General features: G+C 40.2%; 1 protein-coding gene and 1 long non-coding RNA gene across 4 annotated transcripts in view; one reads left to right on the top strand and one right to left on the bottom strand.

Annotated features, from left to right (window-relative positions):
• The window catches only part of LOC119156666, an 8,991-nt gene extending 6,455 nt beyond the window's left edge, over window positions 1-2,536 (bottom strand). Inside the window, exon 1 of the long non-coding RNA XR_005107258.1 lies at window positions 2,428-2,536. This is a non-coding gene — a long non-coding RNA (uncharacterized LOC119156666). The remainder of the gene's footprint in view (window positions 1-2,427) is intronic.
• A 103-nt stretch (window positions 2,537-2,639) lies between these two features.
• Window positions 2,640-22,464, top strand: DCUN1D1 (defective in cullin neddylation 1 domain containing 1). 3 transcript variants are annotated; one of them, XM_037406767.1, is made up of 7 exons: window positions 2,640-2,763; window positions 11,531-11,747; window positions 13,016-13,184; window positions 13,765-13,895; window positions 17,683-17,765; window positions 18,009-18,105; window positions 19,636-22,464. In XM_037406767.1, the coding sequence occupies exons 1-7, from the start codon at window positions 2,761-2,763 to the stop codon at window positions 19,713-19,715; spliced, it is 780 nt and encodes a 259-aa protein (XP_037262664.1). In that variant the 5' UTR covers window positions 2,640-2,760; the 3' UTR covers window positions 19,716-22,464. The 3 variants fall into 3 exon arrangements, with proteins under 3 accessions (XP_037262664.1, XP_037262662.1, XP_037262663.1); XM_037406765.1 differs by lacking the exon at window positions 2,640-2,763 and adding an exon at window positions 3,321-3,416; XM_037406766.1 differs by lacking the exon at window positions 2,640-2,763 and adding an exon at window positions 10,657-10,960.
• The last annotated feature ends 344 nt before the right edge of the window (window positions 22,465-22,808 follow it).

A 22,808-nucleotide genomic window follows, 5' to 3' on the forward strand; every position in this document is an offset into this window, starting at 1 on the left:
TTTCACTTGTGTTTCACTGAATCCATTTTTGTCTGCCCTGCTAAGAAGCCTCTGCAAAGCAGTTAAGTATGATTTTCCATACCTTATACAATAAGAATTCATAATGTACAAGAATTTAGTAAGATCAAATCCCAAGTCAGTACAGTTTGGAAGAAGAGCTCAAATGTCCTGATGTCCTGACTCCCAGGAAAAAAAGATGGTACAGCAGGAACAATTTCTGAACATTAAGGTACTGAGAACAACCTCCACAGACCTGCAGCTAACTAATTGCTAATTGGTAAACAAGACACAAGATGAAAATAATGGATTGAACTAAAAGTTGTAGCAGTAGTGAATTTTTCAAGGAATTTTTTTAAAGTAAATATAATTTGAATGCATAAAATCAGGTCTTCTAGATAATACTTGTAAGTCTACTAATGTAAGTAGCACATTATTAAAGCTTATGAATGCTCTTGCATATTAAGTTCCTTGTGCTCTTAAATATTTCTGGTATCAGGCCTTAATTTATTATGATTTTAATCTAAAACTCATTGGAAAACAAAGGAACATGCCGATTTTGGTACCTTTTTAATGACCTAACCATGAAAAAGTTAAAACTAATTTATGTTCAGTACTTTATTCAGGAACAGAAGAAGCAAAATGAGAAATACTTTTTCAATGTTCTTTTAAGTTAAAAGAATCTTATGTACAACTTGTTAAAAGAACAGGTAAAAATAAACACAGTGTGCCCCCAAACCCACACTCAAAAAGGCCCCCAGCAGACCCCACACTACAGAAAACCTGCAAGATTCACAGATACTAGGGAAAAACAAGTAATTTAAAAGTCCTGTCTGTCCTGAGGAATCGACTGCAGTCACAGTACATCTCTCAGATTATTGTTATGTGTCACAGTAATTGTCAAGAAGGTTTAAATCGTGTCTTCAGATTGTGGGAGGGCTGTCACAGCACGTTACAGTGATGGCAATTAGCTAACTCGATGAAATAGATGCTCAGGTTTGGCTTTGTCTCCCCTGCCGTGGTTCACATGGATGGGGCTGGCGTGCAGTGTTTGTGACTGTTTACGCTGGCCACTTCGCAGCCATCCTCCATTTCAGAAACACCCTTCTCAGCAGGATCCAAGGTATCCAGGCAACTAGCGTCTCTCAGGGTAGCCGAATACACACGCATTTCCATAGACTTAATATCAAGACAACCCTTAATTTTACTATTTCAGAACACCAGCACAACTGGGCACTTCACAGGACAGGCCTGATTCTCCTCTCCAAATACTACTCTTAACTCCTCACACTCCATCTATGCTTCTTAGTAAATTTTTTTTTTTAGTAGTTTTTAGTAAAACAAGTGAGAAGCAATTTGGACCCTTTTCTATGAAAACATACACATAAACTGTGGACATCCATCATGAAGAATGGCTTTCTGAAGTCTTAATTTCCTTGGGGTGTGTGCACTCACACCAGGCATGTAATATAAATACAGAAGCTTACTTTAATAGCTCCCAGCTCAGCAGGAGATGAGAGAACAAGAATTGGATCGCAAACCTTTGTCCTCCGCAGCTACAGGTTGCCACTACAGTGAGCTTCATCAGTAAACGTTCTGCTTCCCCAAACCTCCCCAGCTGCCAAAAGCCTGCAGTAGGTAGAGTAAGCTTTCCTGGGAAAAAAACAACTGTCTGGGACACGGTACAAACTGTGATTTGACCCTTACAACCTCTTTTGCTGTACTTCTACGCTACTGCAGAGAAGGCTGCATCTATCGACAGCCACTTGGAAGCAACAGCTTTCCAAAGGGAACCACAGCCTCTAGCAGGAAAATGTTCCATAAGGAAACGCCTGTAAAGCAGCTGCCCCGAGACCTCACCTTCCCCAGGGCTCCATGGCTGCTCCGCAAGCCTCCGCCGGCAACCCATCCCGTACGGCCCGCGGGCTTGTCCCGTCCCAAGGTCCGTGCCCCGGGGCTGCCCCCGACACAGCCCGCGCAGCCCAGCGGCGAGGCCGCAGCAGGCTGCTCCCACTCAGCCCTCGCAAAAGGTTTTAGTTTTTTATATTTAAGCACATAAGGTGTTTTCCCGGCGGAAAAGCGGGCGTGGGGTGACGCGGGCCGCGGGTAGGGAGCCGGGTGTGAGGGAGCCGGGTGTGAGGCAGCCGGGCGGGCCCGGGCCCCGGCCGCCCCCACTGCAGCTCCCGGCCGCCCCCACTGCAGCTCCCGGCCGCCCCCACTGCAGCTCCCGGCCGCCCCCACTGCAGCTCCCGGCCGCCCCCACTGCAGCTCCCGGCCGCCCGCGGCCTCGCCTCGCCCCAAGCCCGGAGCCACCCCGCTCCCGACGCCGCAGTAACACCAAGGACAGCGGGGGGGCTTCGCTTCCCTTCCCTTTACCCTCCCCTTCCCTTCCCTTCCCCGGGCCCAGTCCCCCCGTGCGGCGCCCCCCACCTCAGCTGCGTGCGACGACCGACCGCCATCGGCGCCGCAGCCCCAACGCCGCGCCGCGGGTGCCGGCCGCTGCCCGCTCCTCCCGGGGAAAGGGCGGCCCCCGCGGGCAGGGGAGGCTGCCGGGCCGCCCCCCGGCCACAGCTCCCGCCCGTCGCGCCGCGGCCGCGCAGCTCCGGCTCCCGGCGCGGGGGATGCGCCGCACTGCGCATGAGCGGGAGGCGGCGGAAGGGCCCGTGAGGAGCCGGGAGCTGCCGCCGCCGGAGGAAGCCGCCGTCGCCGCCGCCCTCAGTCTCCGCCTGAGCCGGGAGGGAAGAGGCCTGCACAGCCCTCAACATGGTGAGCGTCCCCCCGGGGTCGCCCCTCGGCGCGGCCCGGTGCCGCGGGGCTGGCCGGCCGCGGCGGAGCCGCAGGGGCAGCTGGGGCCTAGTCGTGGCGGGCTGGGGTGTCCGGGAGCGGCTCGACGGGAGCGGCGAAAGGGCCGGTCCCGGGGGCTCCGCAGCCGGGGCGCGATGTCCTGGGGCCGCGGGCGCCTCGGGCCTCCGACCAGGCAGGTGGGGAGGGCGTGCGGGGCCCGGGGAGCGCGGCGGTCGGGGCCGCTGGCCGCGGGGCGGGCGGGCAGGAGGCTGCGCCGGGGCAGGGGCAGCGGCGGGGCCTAGGTGGGGGGCGCCGGGCCCCGCGGAGGCCGCCGGGCGCTGTCAGGCCGCCTCCCGGCCAGGCGGTGCCCGCTGGCGCGGCGGGTGAGGGCTCGGGCACCTTTGTGCGGGACGGGGCAGCGAGCGGCGATTGCGGGCAGCGCGGTGTGTGCCCGCCGGGGCCGTGAGCCGCAGGGGCTGCCAGAAACCGAGGGGTGCTTGGAGTTTTCCTCAGGATTTCAGGTGGCTCGGGGCCCATAAGTACGCTGTCAGTTCACTGGGAAACTTGGATATATTGGTCCTTCTTGAACTGGGATTATGTTGGAGAATTTCTTGACAATTTGTTTTGTCGTTTTGGTAAGGCTCCTATTCATGTAAGTGTTGTAAAGAGTACCTGTCTATCTTCCATTTTCTCTGTAATATTTTTTTCCTTATAGCTGAGGATTTGCTGTAGACTCTCAAATCATCTGACTTTCTCCCATCCCTCTTCCAAAGAGAAACTGCAGTGGTTGGAACAAAACTTACTGTTTGCCTAAACAAAAGAAGATGACATTCCTCAGCAATGGGGGGGGAGCTTACTGGTCTCTTGCACGGTGTCTTATGCACCTGAGGGAACGTGTCTGTAACCATACTTCTGGTCTCTTGTCAGTATGCAAAAGTTGTACAGCTTTAGCTACAGCTGTACTGTTTAAAGTAGTATTTTTTTGTAGCAGCTGTATTGTCTTAGGAAGGATGTAGGAGGGAGTCTAAAATCTACTGGTGTACCCTTATTGGTATAAAGATATCTTATACATGCAGTTAATGTTATTCTGGCAAACAGTGCTAAAAGCATATTAAAAAAAATAAAAACGTCACCTTTACCTGATGGAGTTATGTTGGCATAAGAATTTGGTTAGCCAGGATTTAAATTAGTGGTGCAGTATACAGGCCTCTAAAAAACTTGGCACTATGTTACTGGTATAATTTTTAATTGAATAGTTTGATGTAGATCTTCACTTGAGTTTTTTTATGGGAGCTTAAAACTAAAGTCCGGGTAAAGTTAAGACACCTCTACAGTCTGAGTGTAATTCTGCAGTTCTGGGACTGTCTCAAATAGCACTTATGCAGTAATGTTACAGAATTTTTTATGAAGATTTTTTTCTATAACGATCACCTAAAGCTGTCTCACAGCATATGCAGTGCAGGTATGCAAAATAAATACACAGTTGATGTCTTGTACATACATATATTATTGGCTGGCTATGTGGTTAGAAATTTAAATTGAACAATACTGTAGTAAGTGGCAATATAACAGAAATTGTGAGGCACGTTATTCTGAGAATAGCTTTCTGTGAGAAACAGCAGAATCCTATCTGCTTAGTCTTCTTGGAAATACTGAACTGAAGAGCTAGCAGATACTTTCCGTGGAACAATAATATACTGATAAATTGGTATTTATCAGATTGGAGAGAGTCTCTGAATACACTAGTCATGGCCCTGAGCACAGTTGTTAGGCCCTATGCAAACGATTGTTTTCCAGGTTGTGCTTGTTGACTCTGACATCCAGGTGAAAGGATGACATAAGACACTGAAGTGAGGCTAAATGACAGGCTGCAGCTTTTATAACTAGTAAATACAGGTATGAATTGTTTCTAGTGCCCAGGTATAGGATTCTGTACCTATACTTGTGGTATGCCAAAATCCTCTATTTAGTTAGGGGAAAGAGTAGGGAGACTTCTTCACGGAGATCTGAAGTTGTCCACCCAGAAACATGAGATTCAACATCCCGTTTTTCTGCCGGTATGCGCTAGTGCTCTGGCTAGTCCTTCCAGTGGCTGCGGCAGGTTCCTGGGGCCAGGTTGCTCGTCCAGCACAGCAAATGCTACGGTAGAGGCTCCTGCAGCTGGGGCCTGGCTCCTGCTCGCCCATGCAGCACCACCAGTTCGAGCACTTCTGGCTCTGACTTGGGGTTCATACGGCCAGGGCTTTCTCGGCAAAGGTTCCTGGCTTTGAAGTGCCTTTGTCCAATGTCTGGAAGGAAAACCATTACAACAGCCTGTTAGACTCACTCTGGCCATTGGGGCAACTTGAAAAATGTTTTCTGTCCACTGCTCAGGTACACCACCCGGACAGCATTCCTAGGGTTGCTGATAGCTATCTGCCTCTCTTACCCACATTTTCACTTGAGCTGAGTAGCATCTGTAGAAGTGGTCTCCTTCACCTTATCGGTTAGTATGTTTCCACCTCACCTCATCGTGAGGACAAGTAATGTGCCTGCAAATCAAAACAGAGCAGCAAGCTGGTCCATTATACTCGAAGCCATCTTCTCTGAAGAGAAGAGCTACTGCCTAGGCAGTACTATTCTGAATGATTCAATTAATTTTGGACTATGTGTGATAATCAAGGGAGGTGTGTGAGTTTCCATATCTTTATCCAGAGCCAAAAGCTAACCTTCTCTCTATTTACATTATCTATTGTAATGTCCAGTTCGTGTTCTCTGAAGAATATTTCTATGCTGATAAATACATAATTTCTTACTGCAAACCTCAGGTGACAGGAAGTTGTAGAAATCTAGTATTACAAGAATTTAATGGCTGACGCTGTCTCCTGTGATGATGTTGTACTTCATGACATTGTTATGTAGTGTTTAACTCAAGCTGTTCTGCAAGGCTGTTTTGTACTGTGTATATTCATGTCTGTAGCAGTTTGTTGATATTAATTGTTTTTGGTTTTGGTTCTCTCATACTAAAACTTGTAGATTCTTGGCATTATGCTTAGGATGGAGTAGTCGGAGTGCTAGACAAGATGGTGCGTGATCTTGTTTCCTCTCCAGCCTACGAGAGAACCCTTTGAACTTACACTGTAAAATCACTTTTAACTAGAGCCATGAAAAAATTATTCAGGAATATGAGCTACTCTGAGAACAAGGTGTGAAATTTATTACGTAGCTCTTGATATTTTACTCATGTTTTGGTGGTGCCAATGCAAATGTAAGGTATGAATGCGGCTTCTAATCGCTGAGTAGAGCTTCTGCCCCCGACCAGAGTTAAGAAAGCTAAACAACTGACAGCTTTGTTTTATCCTTTTTTAATTGAAAAAGCCCTGGGTTTTCATGTTTCCTTAACATCTCAGGTTAACATGAATTACCTTAAAACACTATTACAACTACTGCATTCTTCTAGGTAGCTATATATTGATCTTCTACAAAAGACTTTCTACCCATATGCCAATACTGAAACAATTTTATCCCCTAAAAAAGTTACAGGGTGTAAAAAGCAACTTTGATTTTATGTTGCTTGTGATTTTTTTCCTTGCATTTTATATCTCAAGAGACCTTGTACATTTTAAAAGTTTTGTTCTGTTCCATTGCAGACAAATGGATTTTACACCGGTTTGAAACAGAAGCTTAAAAATGTTCTGAGAATCATACTTTGTGTGCCCTCTTTTTGAGAAACTGCTGTAGGAAAATGTAGTTGAAGGTTATGTTTGTTTACATTACACAGAAAGTATGCTATTTACTTAAACTGGCTTTGTCTTTAACTTGGATTTATATGGTTTTCCATGTAGTATACCTGTATGCTGTCACAGTTGGTGGATTAAAATGTAATTCAGTGTATTCATAGACTTCTGTTGTTGTGATGAACTTTTGTTTTCTCACCAAAGAAATACTCATGATTTTGCCTTTTAAACTTCAGCCATGTATTTGTTCAGTACAAGCAGTAAACCAGATTATTTGGAGCTGTCTTGTACATTGCTTTAGTGGATACAGCCCAATGTGGAATGATTCAGATGCTGTAAGGGAGCAATATTCTCTTGACCATTAATGTCGCATAAAGATGCCACAAACCTGGCAGTTGTGATAGGTAGGGTTGTGACATGCGCAAGCCCGTTCTGTGTGCGGGCTGAAGTTATTCTGTTTGAACTGACGTCACTGGGGTCCTTTGAAAGTGCAAGGATGCTTCCGGCAGCCAGGTCTCTAGGTAGAGTTTAAATGCAGTTAGTATAAAAACCTAGACTTTGTGGATGTTGATACTATTTTAGAAAAGGCTTTTACCTGTCACATGCATGAGAACTTAACAGGCTTTTCTGTGAGTCCTGACTGAAACAAAAGCACAGATGTCACATCGTTCAAATTCCTTCAGTTAGCAGTGAAACTAGCAGGAATCAGATCATCTGTTGGCGGTGGCTGGGAAGGGGAAGGTGAAAAGCAGTTACTCATTAAAGAGTAACTGCGAATGCCTTCTTTGGGGGCCCTAAGGAATTTTGGGCAGGGATGCTTCAAACTGATTGTGCACTGCTTGTCTAGCTGGTGGCCGCATGCAACCTTTGAGCATAGGGTTTTGGTAGGAATCTTCAGCTCTGGTCCAGGCAGCATGAGATGAAGGTTGTTACTGTTTCCTATGGACATTATTCAGGAGAGTGGAGCCCTCATACAGCTATTAGCTATACAGAAAATGTTGATGCAAGTGTGCAGAACTAATCTTTGCATTTGAGGTGGCTAAAAATTGAGTGCAGAAGTTAAGGAAAGACAGCCATGTAGTCAGAGTTGGCATTTTTTTTCCTTCTAGACTGGGAAGGCTTACTTCCCTAGATGGGGGAGAGTTTCAGTCTGAGGCCAGAAAAAAAAATACGTGGGGGATAAAAAGCCCGAGTATTTTATATATATATATATATATATGTGTGTTTAATCTTTCACTGAAGTATCTGATCAAGGATGTGTTATTGAATTAGAGTTATCAAATCTGGTACTTCATGGGGAGAGGCAAATTTTATTTTTAAAATCTATGTTATAGCATCAGTTGTTTGTTAGAATGATGTAATTATTGTAGTTTTAAGAATCTACATAATGTAGCTTTTCATTTGGCGAAGTTATTCTGTATTTTGAAAGTTAAGTTCACCTTCTGTCTGTTACAACATAGAAGGCAGCTTGGGTATCACACAAACTTCATCAAAGGCTTGCAGGTCTGAATTTTTCCTTTTCCCCTTACCCCATGGGGTAAGACTTACTAGAAAATTTATTGCATTTGTTTTCCATTGGTTTTTACTTGTATATTTTAGCAAGACAGGTAACTGTTAAATAAAATTCTGTCCTCCTTTTTAACTAGTGTTAGAGTTGAGCTACTTTAAAGGGATTGCATTGCATTGCAGTACATACAGCTGCAGCGCAAGGTATTTGTTGCCTGATGACTACAGGATTAAAGGTTACAGGGTGCTCTGGCTTCTGTACTGCACACTTAAAACAATAATAGCCTGTTAGAGCTCAGCTTCTAGAAATAGCCCTTAAAAGTGCAGAAGGCTTGGAACCTGTTCCTGCTTGAAGTGTGGGTTTTTAATGTGATGAAAGAAGGGCTATAATAGGATAATAAAAACTCAGCAGTAATTTCATCTCTTGCTGTCCTGTCCTAGGCCTTCAAAGAGTTGTCCAGTTACTTAGGATGTGGAGTGTCTTGTCCATGTTGGCAAGCTTCTGCGGAAACATTCATCAAATATAAAGAAAGAGCTTTGGCACTTTTTCACTAAAAATAAACTCGTATTTGACCAGTGAAAATACTGTTATTCCAGAAAAAGATTATGGCGGAACAGTGTGATTTATTGCATCTTAATATATTACTGAATGCTATACTGATTGGTGTCATTAGCTGTTTGACTCTTGGCATATTCAGTGTTCTTTTTAAAAAGGTTTTGTATTGTTACAATCACTTAGGGAGTCCCATGTGCGGGAAGATCTCATGTGCATACCTAGGATTTAAACTTTATCATAAAAGTGATTTAAGCGGCATTTTTATGATCTAATTTCATTCTCCTTTTATGTGACAACACACAAAATACACTACCTTTTGTGGTCTTGGGCATCGGTGGCAAAGCCCTTTTAAACCTGTTCATTGACTTTTTGCTGTATGTCATTGCTTTTAGAGTTTACCCTTGCAGGATAGGGCAGAACAAAGCCTCATAAGGTTTTACAGAATACTCAGTACTAAAAAGGCTGTGCATACTTATGTGTACATGTTTTTTTTAAAAAAAAAAAAAAACACCAAAAACCCAACCAAACAAAAAACTAATGATTAAAGGCACCAGTTAAAAAACAAACAAACAAAGAACCCCAACAACCAAAAGAAAAACAAAAAACGCCAACAAAAACAACTAAGGTCGTATGTGTCTGCTCTGTAGTGCAGCTGAGTCTGTGGTGATGCAGCAGTCTGGCTGCGTGGAACTGATTTGAGGAAGCTGGTAACTGATACAGAAAATTAGCTTTGGGATTGTGTCATCTTCATTTGGGATTTCATTCAATGGTTTGTTTACAATGTATGTTTTTAAAAGTGCAACTAAAAATCCATTAGTCATTTCTGGAAGTCATTCCACATGGCTTTGTCAGCATAAGTGATTTTTGTGTGTGAGTTTGAGCTAGGTATTGTAGGGTGCCGAATGTCTGCCGTGAAACTTGAAGCATGCACAAATTGTCAGCAGCGGGTCTTCACAGGACCTGCTCTGATGGCTTGACCTTTCCCCGGAACCTGAAACTCTTGAGTTTCAGAAACATGTTTGTAGCAAAAGGTCCAGCGTGAGAAACTTATTCAAGAGCTTCAAATAAAGCAGACACACATTGTAACTTTAGAAGTAGTATAGCCTAAGTAAATGTCACTGTGTTTAAGCCTGCAGTATGTCCTAAAATTCTGACTTCACCTGAGTATTATATCTACAGGGTTGTTGTGATTTGCGGAGGGATTACAAAAAATATTTTTTTTACAAGGGATCTTTAAGGGTGTTGGTCTGTTTAGTATATTATGTGAGTGTCTGTTTAAGCCAAATGTGTTGCTGTTGTACTTTTAAAAATAGTTTAACTCTGAAGCTGGTAACTTAACTACTCTTACAACTAACAGGTTCACATTCACTGTCATCAAGCAGCAGAAAAACGATTTTGACTTTTAGGATGGATGAATTTGTGTTCTGAAGCTAGGGGTTTTTTTGTAATGATAATGTGACACTAATTGTCCTTTAGAATTAAGAGCTTGAGCTTGTACTGCTCTTAAACATTTGTGCTTTGGCTGACGACAGTTTGTCCCACTTAGAGATATTTTTTTTTGGCCTTTTCCTCCATACTCACCGAGGAGGAGCCATGCACTTGGAAGTTACACTAATGAACTCAACATACAAGTTTTGTTAGAATGCAGGGTCAAGCTACAGTAGAAATACTTGTGCCACGTGAGAAGTCCAATCCTGACTTAAAAGTCAGAACTGCTATTTACCAATTTGTAGTACTAGGAGTCTTTTTGCTTTGAATATATTGAGTGAACTTTAAAACTGAATTTGGATTTAGTGCAAGAGCTATGTGATTGCTTTCTTTGGTCAGCAGTTAGTTTTGTGTAATGAATACCCTTGAAATACTGACTGTGCTTCTTGTTATCAAAAACGTCCTTGGGAATCCCTCTGTGCTGATAAATCACTGGCAGCAAGTTCTCCTTTCAGTTTTGCGCTAGAGCAGAGGGGCATGTCTCTTGGCCTGGGCAGGAGGCCTGAAATTCCAGAGCTCTCACCTTGGCTCCTCACTCCCTTGCCTGCCTCTGGCAAAATTACTTACCTTTTTTTTTCCTTTTTTTTCTTTTCTTTTTTTTTTTTTTAGCTAGCTTCAGTTGCTGCACCTGTGAAATGGAGACAATACCTCCTCACAGGAATGTTTTGCAAATTATTAGGTGGAGTTGAGCACCTTCAAAGTGAAGAATCTAAACAACAAAACAAAAACTTTAAGCTGTTTTGGTGTGTAGCTCCCTGAAACGCGTGACCCAGCCTAGTGGCGTTTGGTGCCATCGAGAGGCAAGAGATCCTGTCGCTGGCAGCGGGGTCTCACCCCTTGTCCTGTACTAGCTGGTGTTTCTGTTAGTTCAGGCAACTGGGACTAAATGAATCGCCACTCTCTTTTGGTGATGGTAAGCTATTAAACGGCCTGTTCTGCGGCATCTGTTGAGGCAATTAATCTATCAAATATTTTGATAGCCATGGGCTTTATTCAGGCATCTCAGTTGCCCTTTTTTGGTAAGTGTAGTGTTCTATTAAGAGGAGGGTTTTTTTCTTTTTTAAAAACAAAAATTGGTTTAAATTAAAGTGTCCCAATTTACAGCTGTATATGAATTTGCTATGCCCTTCAGCTCTCTCCAAGTATGCAATAAGAATACCCATCTTTTATTTCTGTGATTGTTTTGTCGGCATGATTTTTGTGATCATTTAACTCAGCTTTGTTACAAGGTAAAGTACCTAGAATGAAGGTAAGTTTAAATTAAAAAAAAAAAAAAAAAAAAGAGAATATGTTGGCTTGAGTGTCCGACTGCCCCATCAGTTAGAGGAAGTTTAACTGCTTGGGAAAATTATAAAAGGTACTGATTAAAAAAAACAAACCAACAAAGCTGTACTGAGGTTGTGTCCTTTTTTTGTTTTTTGTTTTGGTTTTTCTTTTTCCTCAGTAAAACTTTTCTAGTTACAGTATTGTCTGTTTTTACTAGAACAAGTTGAAATCATCACAGAAGGATAAAGTGCGTCAGTTTATGGTCTTCACACAATCTAGTGAAAAGACAGCAGTGAGTTGTCTGTCTCAAAATGACTGGAAGTTAGATGTTGCAACAGACAACTTTTTCCAAAATCCTGAACTTTATATACGAGAGAGTGTTAAAGGATCATTGGACAGAAAGAAGTTAGAACAACTATATAACAGATACAAAGGTGAGTACTGTGAATTTTCAGGCTTATTTCCTAGTTGTATATATGTATACTTAATTATAAGTATTGTTGCAGCTGTGCTCTTGTGCTTGGAAATCTTAACTGACTCTTTTAGTTTTGTTTTCCTGTTCGTAAAAATACCAATTAAAGGAGAATATGTGTAGGCTTCTGCTTCACAAGGGTTACATGCGGTTGCTTTATGTGCTCTAAATATATGTACATTTATATGAGATTAGGGTCTGGAGCTGGGATTGTGTGTACAGTGAGTAACTGTAATGGTGAACACAGATTTTAGGTGGTTCTTCTGGGGAAAGCACATCACTCAGGATTCCTGACAAAGTGAAAGGTTGCATATTAAGGATGGATTCTACCTTAATTTTTATTCACCTTGGGCTTATTGTCAGATAGTTGCAAACAGAGCAGAAAAGAAAACAAAGTCTCTCTATGTCTTATATAGGCAGTGTTCAACTGACAGTGTCCTACCACAAATAGTAAAGTGGATTCAGTACAGTAGAACAGCTTCTGTGTTTTAGCACTTCAGAAAAATCTAAAAATGAGTGCTACGTTTTCTGTTAGTTTTCATACGTATGCATAATCCAAGTACCATTTTCCTTAAGTCTTCGTTGGCTTACGTTGGTTAGTGCACTTGAAATGTGAGCATCTCACTTCCAGACCAGATGTTGATTCCTTCGTGGAAAGAGGAGTGTGCCTGGCTGACTTGCAATCGGTAATGGGGCAACGTAACTTTCCTCTTGGAGGTTACCGTGTCCAGTCTCATGCATGCTGGTGATGCCAGAGAATGCATAAAACTAATGTTGACTTAGTAATTTATGGGTAGATTTGATTATTTTATCAGTACAGCTTGTAAATGGACACTGCAGAGTGGTTTATAATGGTACACAGATCAGCATTCTTACCAAAAGTGCCAATAATTAAGTGTGCTGGTGGGAAAGGGCCACTGTTCTCTGTATGGAATGAGTCAGAATATCGTGCATATTATTAGGCAGAAAACAAATATTTGTGCTGCTTTTGTCTCTCAATGAAAACAACATAAGCTTCATTGTATGGGAGATTTTATGGTAGTAACTGCCACAGTTGTTGAAGTTTAACCATTGAAAGTTTAAAATTAATTTTGTTTTTAAAAGTCACTTATAAGGGCTGATCCCAAAAATGGCTTCTTGAAAACGTTTGCTTATCTTAAATGCATTTGTTGAATAAGTCGGCTCTTTCAAAAATCTGTTCTTCTTAATACTTACGTTTATATCCCAAAGATCCTCAAGATGAAAATAAAATTGGTATAGATGGTATACAGCAGTTTTGTGATGACCTAGCTCTTGACCCAGCCAGCATTACTGTACTCATCATTGCATGGAAATTCCGAGCTGCAACGCAGTGTGAGTTTTCAAAGCTGGAATTCATGGATGGAATGACTGAGCTAGGGTAAGTGTGCAGTAAGTGTTGGACACTGACAGTGTAACGCAATATCAGAAACTGGAATGTATGGTGAAAGAGCCCTATTTTGGCAAATGCGCAATCACGTTGTCCTTTCAGACTTCAGAGACATTTTGGAGTCTAGCATCACTTGTCTGCTTCTGCTTTTTATGTGCTGGGTGCTTAGTGACCAAAAAAGGGAGGCAACTTTGAGTCCCGCCTGCCTGGCTTGTCTTTTTCATTTAGTTGCCATAGGGCAGCTCAAGTAGGTTAAGCGAGGATGTTAGTCTGCAGTCTAGCACACCTGGGGTTTCTCTGCCAGATGAGAATGTAGCAGTCCTTATCACGTTTTTCTAAAAATCTAGCAGATTATAGAATCTGATGTATTAGCTAGTAGTGCAAATGGCAATGTGAAGAAATAACAAAAAAGAAATGAAATTGTTGTATAGGTACAGACTAATTAAAGGCTTCCTGAATTTTGTTTTGATAATTGTATTGTATTCCACAAAAGTTTTATAAATTTTTAAGTTGTAACTCATGTTTTATGGCAAAATCAATAATACACAAATAAACGGGCTTTAAAATGCAGGTGTGACAGCATAGAAAAACTGAAGGCCCAGATTCCTAAAATGGAGCAAGAATTAAAAGAGCCAGGAAGATTTAAGGATTTTTATCAGTTTACTTTCAACTTTGCAAAGAATCCAGGACAGAAGGGTTTAGGTAAGTATGTGTTCTTAATTATAAACATTTGTTTGTAAACATGGGAAATGACTGATTAAAGCAGTAAGTGAAAGTGTTGTCGTGCTCCAATGAGTCTGAAAGATAACCACCCCGGGATAAAATAAATCTCACTGTTGTGAAAGGCAGATGTCAATTTAAGGTGTTCAAATTGATAGAAATATCTGCATCATTAATATAGACTACAGAATTTTATGAGAGGGTTTATTCTTTCCCTAAGAATGAGTGCGGCTCTCAGAGGCACAATGGATTATGGCCTGACATTAAAGGTATAATTATACCAGTTAGAATTTGCAGCACTGAACAGATTGAGTTTTCACTTTTAGGATAAATTTAAGCTGTAAAACTGATTTCTCTGTAAGTACACTTGCAGAGTCTCTTGTAACACCAAAAAGGCTTGCAAATGTCTTGGCAAAATAGAATTGGAGTAGTACAAATAGATCAAATAGATTTCTGTGTCCTGGGCTTGATGCCTGTTGCTGTTGTGCTGTTGGTAATAGGTGTCTACCTGCAGCCTTTCCCCCTCCCCCGCAGCTCACTGGATTGTGCTTTTGATTAGTGTTAACAGGTGAACTAGAAGAATCAATTGTTAAAAATAATGACAGAACACCACAGTTCTGATGGAACTAAATGAACAAACTGTAGTTCTGTCTATTCAAAACAGCAAAAGTGAGGAAACAAAACTTTCTTTCAAGCAGTAATGTTAACTAACCAGTGTGCGTATTAATTTATATACAGTGTAGTTGAGACATGAGCCATAACTGATATTCCATGACTTCGTAACTGTTAACTTCTTAACTGTTCTACTTTTGAGAAGAAATGAAATACTGGAAGGCCAGTAGCTTGGCAGCTTCTGATTTTATTTTTCCCAGGAATGAAAATGCCTTAAACTGACTGCCACTGACCAGCTTTGTATTCACATGCTGTGAAGAGATGAGTGTTCTGCTTTGGTTTTTACGTGTGGACCAACTTCTGGGTTAAAATGAATATTGAAAAATAAGCTCCATGTCTTAGTTTTGACTCTGTCATTCTTGAACATCTTTCTCTGTCCTGTCTTTGTTTTCAATTGGATTGTGAGTTGCATTGTCTTAGCCACGCTCTTTTAGCTTCTTCAAAACTGTTTGAAAGTGCTGGTGCATACTTGTAGTCAGACCTGAATCCTGCATGTAAATGAGTGGAGTGATTCTTATTTCTTCTAGAAAGTCATAGTAACTCTTTTAGGTTGCTACAACAAGGATAGTAACTGAATTGTGAGAAGGCAGAAGTTAGGTTATGGAGAGCGTCAGTGTGGAATCAGTTCTGCAGTGTGAATGGTTGCAGGGGTTTGGTTTTTTGTTGGTTTTTTTTTTTTTTTTTTTTTTTGTGGTTACCTTTGTAACATTTGAATGTTTTTAATCTTTAAACAGCTTTACACAACAATAAGTATTTTGCAGAATCCCTGTAAGGTGGTAAAAGTGAAATGACAGATTACAGTATCATAATTACATGATCATTATTAATTAATTTTCTCCAAGCTTCAGAATAACAGAACTGCTTGATGTGATATTTTACCTCTTATTTTCTTCTCCATGTTTCTAAGGTATAAGGAAAACCTACACTCTTTTTCCAATCCTACCCCCTACCCCCACACCTAGTGCTATATAGAAATGAATCTTTTGATATCCCAGATTGAACAGACTTCAGTAAAAACGATTTACCAGGAAAACTAAGTTCCTTGCTTAATTTCTCATTCATCTTAAAACTGCTTTATGCAGGTTACCTTCTAGCAGTGACAAAGACAAGTGTAGTTTTCTCAGATCCTTATAGCATATACGTAGCAGAAGGTGGGGGTTTTATTTGGTTTTATTTTTAAATCTGGGTCTGGAAGAGGTGTAGAACTGAGTTTAAAATCTGGATGCTTACCAGACCTTTTGGTGCCAATAAATATGCAGTTCTAGGCATAAATTTATGATAGGGCAGAATAATTCAGGAAACCCTGAAGCAAAAGAATATGGGGAGAAGTACAGTGCTGAAAAGTAAGTGCTCCTAGTTAGGCAATTAATTTTGGAGTGTCTAAGTAACTGCTTGTAGGAGCTTGCAAAGTGATTTTAATGTATATTGGCCTCTAATCTTCCAAACATTGTGTAGTAGTTCAGGCACAGTTGAGGAAATGTGTTTCCTCTGCATAATTCCTTACTACCATGTAAGTACTGTGGGTGTCTTAAAAGTTCTTGTGATATTTGCATCTCATCTGAGAACACCTTTTAGCTGGTATTAGTCTCAAACATTGTTTGCTTCTCTTGCATCAAACTCAAAATGGAGCATATATTTTGAGACTTCCATATTTGATCCATGAGGACTTCCCTGAGCATTCTTTCACTTTCTTACAAAAATCTAAAATTGTATCTTTACTTTCAAACTTTGTGATTTCATAAAATTTCTTTCGAAACATGTAGTTTGTCCTAAGGCATTATATCTTTGTGCTTTACATATTTGGACTCACGTAATGAGTTTGAGGTTGCAGCATCCTGAGAACTGTTGTTGAAGGCCTTTGGTTACCCACAAGAATAATCTCAAAATTGTGTAAGCGTGTTGAAGTGCACAGTTTCTTTACAGTGTTTGTTTACAAACCACTATAAATATGCAGTGATTTGATGACCTTGCATTTTTTATATGTCTGCTATTAATGCATCACAAGTAGATAAAATTTAGTTTTCTAATCTGTTTCCTTGAGGGACTGATCAGCTTAATCTGAAGTTTGTATCTATCAATTTTTAGAAAGACAGCAATTTTAATTGAAAGCTGAAGTGCATATTTTTTTATTTTAATTTTCTGTGAGATACCTTTACACCCTTTACACCTGTGAGATGCCTTTACACCCTTTAATAAGTTGTCATTTTCATCTATAGCTTATTTACTGAGGAGTAGTGACTTCTGTTTAATTTTTCACTGCTTCTTGAAACTCAAACACTACACTTTTGTGTGAAATCACGCCCCTTTGCAACTGATGGAAAATCTACAGATTTTGGATACGTATACTTTGGTCAGGAAGCAGCATAATGTGAACTTGCTAGCTGAGAAGAACTTTTAATAACAAAGATACTAAACAATTCAGAAATTCTCCCTATCACATCTGTCTTCTCTCCAGCAATGCAGAAGTTCATGCTTTTTGTTTGCTATTGATTTCATCTAAGATCTACCTTTTTTTTTTTTTTTTTTTTTTTTAACATTTTGGGTGCCTGGGGAAGCGAGTGGTTTTCTTGGGTTGTTGCATTTTTTCTTTTTCTTTTTTATCCCTGAGGTGTAGTTGCTCATGTGCCTCTTTGTTCTCACAATAGAATTGTTTATGGAAGACATTTGCTAGACAGCAAGATACTTAAGAACTTTTGATAAAAAAGAAGTCGCTTAACTCTGTAGCCTTTTGGTGTTACTGTACGTACTTGGTGATGGGAGATTGCAGTTAGTAGCATTTTGTAGCATTGTCCTGTTAATGGAGATCACACTTGGTAGAGATTTAGAACTCAAGATACATAACTTTCTTTTATCAGCACTAATAAACAGTAAATGCCTGTCAGTTTAGCCTTTGGCAAATACCAAGGATGTATCAAAATCTGTAAAATACTTGTGTAATGCTTTTTATTTATGGTTGCCTTTTTGTAAAGGATCCATGAGTATATTTGCATTAGATTATTTTTTTAACCTTTATGAATACATGGTTCATCTTGGATACCTGTGGAGATTATATATTTGAAATGTATATCTCTAAAAGTAATGTATTTTAATATTACAGATTTAGAAATGGCCATTGCCTACTGGAATTTAGTACTAAATGGAAGATTTAAATTTCTAGACTTGTGGAACAAATTTTTGTTGGTAAGTTTAAATCTTTACATAAACTGGACTGCAGTATTTTGAAAACTTGGAAGATAATAGTGTATTTCATCTACCTAATAATATAAACATTTTTGACCCACATCCTAGGTAATGCACTTCATAGTGTGAAAACAGAGAAATATATTTTGGGGATATAGATGTGTCCAAGACAGTAAAAATAAATGTGTATAAGGGCTTTTAATTTTTATTTTTAAAATATAAATTTTCCACTCTTCCAAACAGGAACATCATAAAAGATCAATTCCTAAGGATACCTGGAACCTTCTTCTAGACTTTAGTACAATGATAGCAGATGATATGTCTAACTATGATGAGGAAGGTAAACATTTCTATTTTCTTTCATTAACTTTAACTGTGTTTTATGCTACCTTTATTACTGTGTTATCTGCTTTGGCACAGCTGTCCAATAACAGCATAATTAGAATATCACTGGTGATCTAAATTCCAGTTAGAGCTAATTTAATGCATGTTGTTATCATCTGTACGTTACTGCAGGTTTAAAAATGAAATGCCGAAATGTTCTTAAATCAGTTTTCTTTTTTTCTTCTGTCGGAGCTCAGAAATTAATTATTTCATATTGAGACAAACCCCAATATTTGTCCATTTAAAAAACCCACAGATTCTCTGTCAGCGCAGCTCTTGGCATCTTCAACCAAGCAACTGATTAATGGCCTATGCATTTCTTCGCAGGGTCCTCTGGTTATTGCATTTCTTAGTCGGGAATATTTTAAAGTTTGATTGCTTCAGTTTAGGTGAAGATTGGACATTTAATAACATAAAAGTAAAGCTGGCAGCATGCAAGGATTGCGAAACATAACTTACTTCCTACCAGATGTGTTTCTTGTAAACTTCTGTATTGATCTTTCCTCTTCCAGTCCATCTATAGCCAAGAGCAGCTAACTGCCTTCAGTCGCTGGCAGCAGATCAGTTCAGTGAGGGGAGGAAACTGCAAACTTCTGATTCTTCCAGAGCAGAGGGGAGCAAACTTCTAAACTTTCATAATTATGGATAGCTCTCATTCCCTTATCACGAGCAAACGGGCTGCTGCCCACAGTAGATCGATGTAGTTTAGAAAGATTGAAGGCAGAAAACATGTTTTAACGATTTGGAATAGAAATATTTTAAGGGGGAAAAAGCCCCCCAGAACAACCCACGGTTATTTAACCTTCGCATGGCCATCATGCAGATGATGGGGACCTCTTTGGATATGGCTGCCCATAACATGTAAAATGTTGATAGGCATTTTAACTACTTCTTGATAAGGAATATGTAAGAGTATTAATACCAGCCTTCTAGGCCTTTTTACAGTACTGCTGGCTATCAGGGCATGTTTTGCTGTGTTCAGGCATGGCTAAGTGCCGGCTCTAACAGATGAGCATTGCATTCATGTCAGATCGTATTGTGAGCAGTGAGTGAGTAGTATGTTACTATATGCTGCTGCTTACAGCATAGACTGCTTCATCCAATGTTCAGTGTTTTTTAAGCAGCTTCTGCCATCCTGGAGGTCAACTTTGAGTTCTGGTGCCAAAACTGGGACAGTTTTAAGCTAGAATTTTTGTTAGCCTTTTTTCTTTTTTTGGTCAGGAAGGTGAAGGAAGTATGACCCGTCAAAGTGATATGTGTTAACTGGGGTTAAAGGAAGTAGACATCTTCAACCAGCTCTTAAATTTCAAGCAAGAAAATCAAATGACAGGTTATTTTGCTTGAAACTATGCCTAGGTAAATTGGAAAGTAAATAACTTGTTTAGACCTGAAGCTTTACAAAGAATGCCTTGTTGAACCGAGTTCTTATGCTCTGGTCTGTCTCTCTTTTTTTTACTTTTTTTTTTTTTTTTTTTTTTTTTTTTAGGGGCATGGCCAGTTCTTATTGATGACTTTGTGGAATTTGCACGCCCTCAAATTGCTGGGACAAAAAGTACGACAGTGTAGCACTAAAGGACCCTTCTAGAGTGTACATAGTCTGTACAAATACCTGAAATGGAAAATTGCACAGTCAATTTCTGCTGGCTGGACTGAACTGAAGATCAATCCTCACAATATGTCTGAGGGTTGAGACAAACCTTTAAGGATACATCTTGGACCATATCATATTTCATTCTTCTGGTGGTTTGGGCTTTTCTTCTAGTCTGGACCACTCCTGCCCGTTAAAATTCCAACATTGTGGATTTCATCATGGATTTTTTTAAATATTTTTTTTTTTGGTGGACCACCCTAGTTTCATCTCCCATAAGTCCTAGAAGCTTTATAATTATTTTGAGGTTTCTGGTTTCACATAAAGCACAATGCTGGTCATCATCAGACAACTATTGTATGGCATCTGAATTATACAGATCAACATCAAAACAATTTTTAAAAGAATCCTTAAATATACACTTGGGGCTAGTTGCAAAGACTGTATTGATAGCACTTCCTGTAAGAGTGATATATTTAAGTGTACTGGGTCTGACTTTCTTTTTTTTTTTTTTTTTTTTTTTTTCCTTTTCTGGAAAAGTACAGGTATCGTCTAAGTGAGTTTGATTATCTGGTAAAAACAATTACAGAAATAACCAAGAAAACCCAAGGTTGTTGATACTGGGGTATCTAGGTGCCTATCTGAATGGTTTGATTGTACATCAGCTGATGGTGAGAACAGTTGAAGTACAACACAACTACTGTGCACTTAAAGCACCCGTGTTTAATGTTATAGTCGGCCTTCAGTGAGCGTCATTGAGATAAGCTGTGTGCGTCATGATAGAATCTAATATTCTCTAGGTTATTATCGAAGATATCGGATTTCATTACAGTTTTGAAATGCTTATCTGTCAGAGAAAGGTTTTTCATTTCTGTGGAGATCTAAGACTTGAATATACTGAATTTGTGTCTTAAATGTTTGCTACACAATACAGTATTTTAAATTGAGACATGTAATTTTTATGGTTGAGGTATGATGAAACAAATGGCCCTGTTGTACAAGAAGCTGGCGAGTTTGTGAATCTAGATTTTGAAACCATTATCCTGAGAAGTAAGTTAAATCTTTATAACGTAGAGGTACTGCCATTATGGATGACACCCATCTTTTAATTATTTTGTTGAGTTTTTCCTTAAATTGACGTATCACTGTGGTTGCCAAATACAGAAATTAAAAGTAAAGCTTTCCCAAACAAGCACAGATGAAATGTAAAAATACTACACTGGCTTTGTTTGCCTAAATTATTTTGTTGATCAGCACTACTTCTTACCACCTTACTGCATTTAACTAAAGCAAGTTCATTTTGGTCAAAACAGGTTTTATCAGATGCAGTTCTTCTTTCTTTTCAATATTATGGGAACTCTTGAGCTGCTTTCATGCTAAACATGGTCTTTTATTCCTCAGTTACTTGTGAAGAGATTTGATAAATACTACTTTGTAATACAAGCTGGAAAATCACAAGCTCCAGGAGAAAAGACAGAGGGTAGTTACAAGTAAGGACAGAGGTTTAAGTCCATGCTCTAACTAGTCCCATGATAAGGCCAGAATTATTTCTGAGATGAGCAATTGGTACTTGCACAAAACAGCAGAACACTTTCATGCAGATGCCAAAAGTCTTTTAGGAAAGAACTGACTTGAACTGCGAAGAGATTTTTATTTGTACTCCCTGATGCTGACCGTAAGGCTAGCTCCCCTCGTTGCAGTGCCCTCCTAGGAAAAGCCAGTTGTGCATTTATTTCAAGAATAGTTCCACAAAAACACTGCAAACTTTCTCCAGCTACTGGCATTGGCTATGCCAAAAACCGTGTGTGTTGCTGCTTTCAGTATTTCCTTTCTCAATTTTGTGTTAATATAAATGGGGATTTGAAATTATGGGGGGGTGGGGGGGGGGTGGGGCGGAAGAAAGCTCTAGAAGGTATCTATGCGTGCTGTTTTCTGTCTTGAGGGTTTTGGTACCGTTTTGGATTGATTAGTTCAAGTATGCTGTGTTTGGAGAGGAGAACTGACTTGCTTTTTATCCCAATACAGCCTTGTCTCTAAAAAAAGTCTGCGATTGGGTAGTGGCGTAATGCCGTGGTGTTTTAAAGAATATTCCTTTTGAATGCAAGATCTTTTCAACAAAATAGTGTTGTCATCAGTTTGGTACTACACGCTTATAATTACTGTGTAATTATAAAGAAATACGTAAAACTTTGACTAATGTTGCAGAAAAGGGTTATTTGTGCTATGATGGCATCTTACAACGTTTTTCAAAATGAGTGGCTGAAGTAGAAACATTGATTTAACAGGGTGTTGTTCTAAGGACAAAATGCCTGGTTACAGGGAATATTTTGTATTGAAACGTGCTCAGATGTGGCCATGTGTTTTTTCCTTTATATATTTGTGTGGGTTTTCTTTTTTTTTTTAAGAATGCAGACAGTTGCTTACTTGGATTGCTTTAATTTGTAAGTGCTTACGTCTCCAATTTGATGATCTCCCCTTGAATGGATCGATTTAATTTTGCCAAATGTCAAAAAAAAAAAAAAAAAAAAGGTAAACTCCAGGTTTGTAACCTGTTTTTATACGTTAAATATGTACAAAATTAGAAGTGCCCTGATATAAAACACTTAATCTTGAGATTATATTTAGTAAAAAACCATCATTTACATATCTCTGTAAGTTCAAATGTAACTTCTTACAATCCCTCTCGTTACCAACAGAGGCAATAAAGCTCCAGTGAAATTGCCATGACTTAAGTCTTCTTATGCATTGTTGCAGTGTATTATTTGTAAGTCTTATTTCTGGAGTGTGCTTTTCAGCGGGGAGAGGGGGAGGTATGGAATGCTTCTGCATAAAATACACTTTCTTGGTAAGTTTGGGGGGATTTAAGCATAAAAATAACCTTACTCTAAATGGTTACAAGTACAAAACGGCGCTGAGCTTTCCAGCACTGATGTCACCCAGCACGTGAAGGAAGACACCACACACAGTGCAGCCGTTTAACATGGATGAAGACTACCACACATACAGAAGGTGACTTTTTTACTGCTGAACCTAATAGGTAACTTACGACTTGCTTCAAAACTGCTTTACGA

This window comes from Falco rusticolus, chromosome 13 (genome assembly GCF_015220075.1).
Source record: "Falco rusticolus isolate bFalRus1 chromosome 13, bFalRus1.pri, whole genome shotgun sequence".
Lineage (NCBI taxonomy): Eukaryota > Metazoa > Chordata > Aves > Falconiformes > Falconidae > Falco > Falco rusticolus.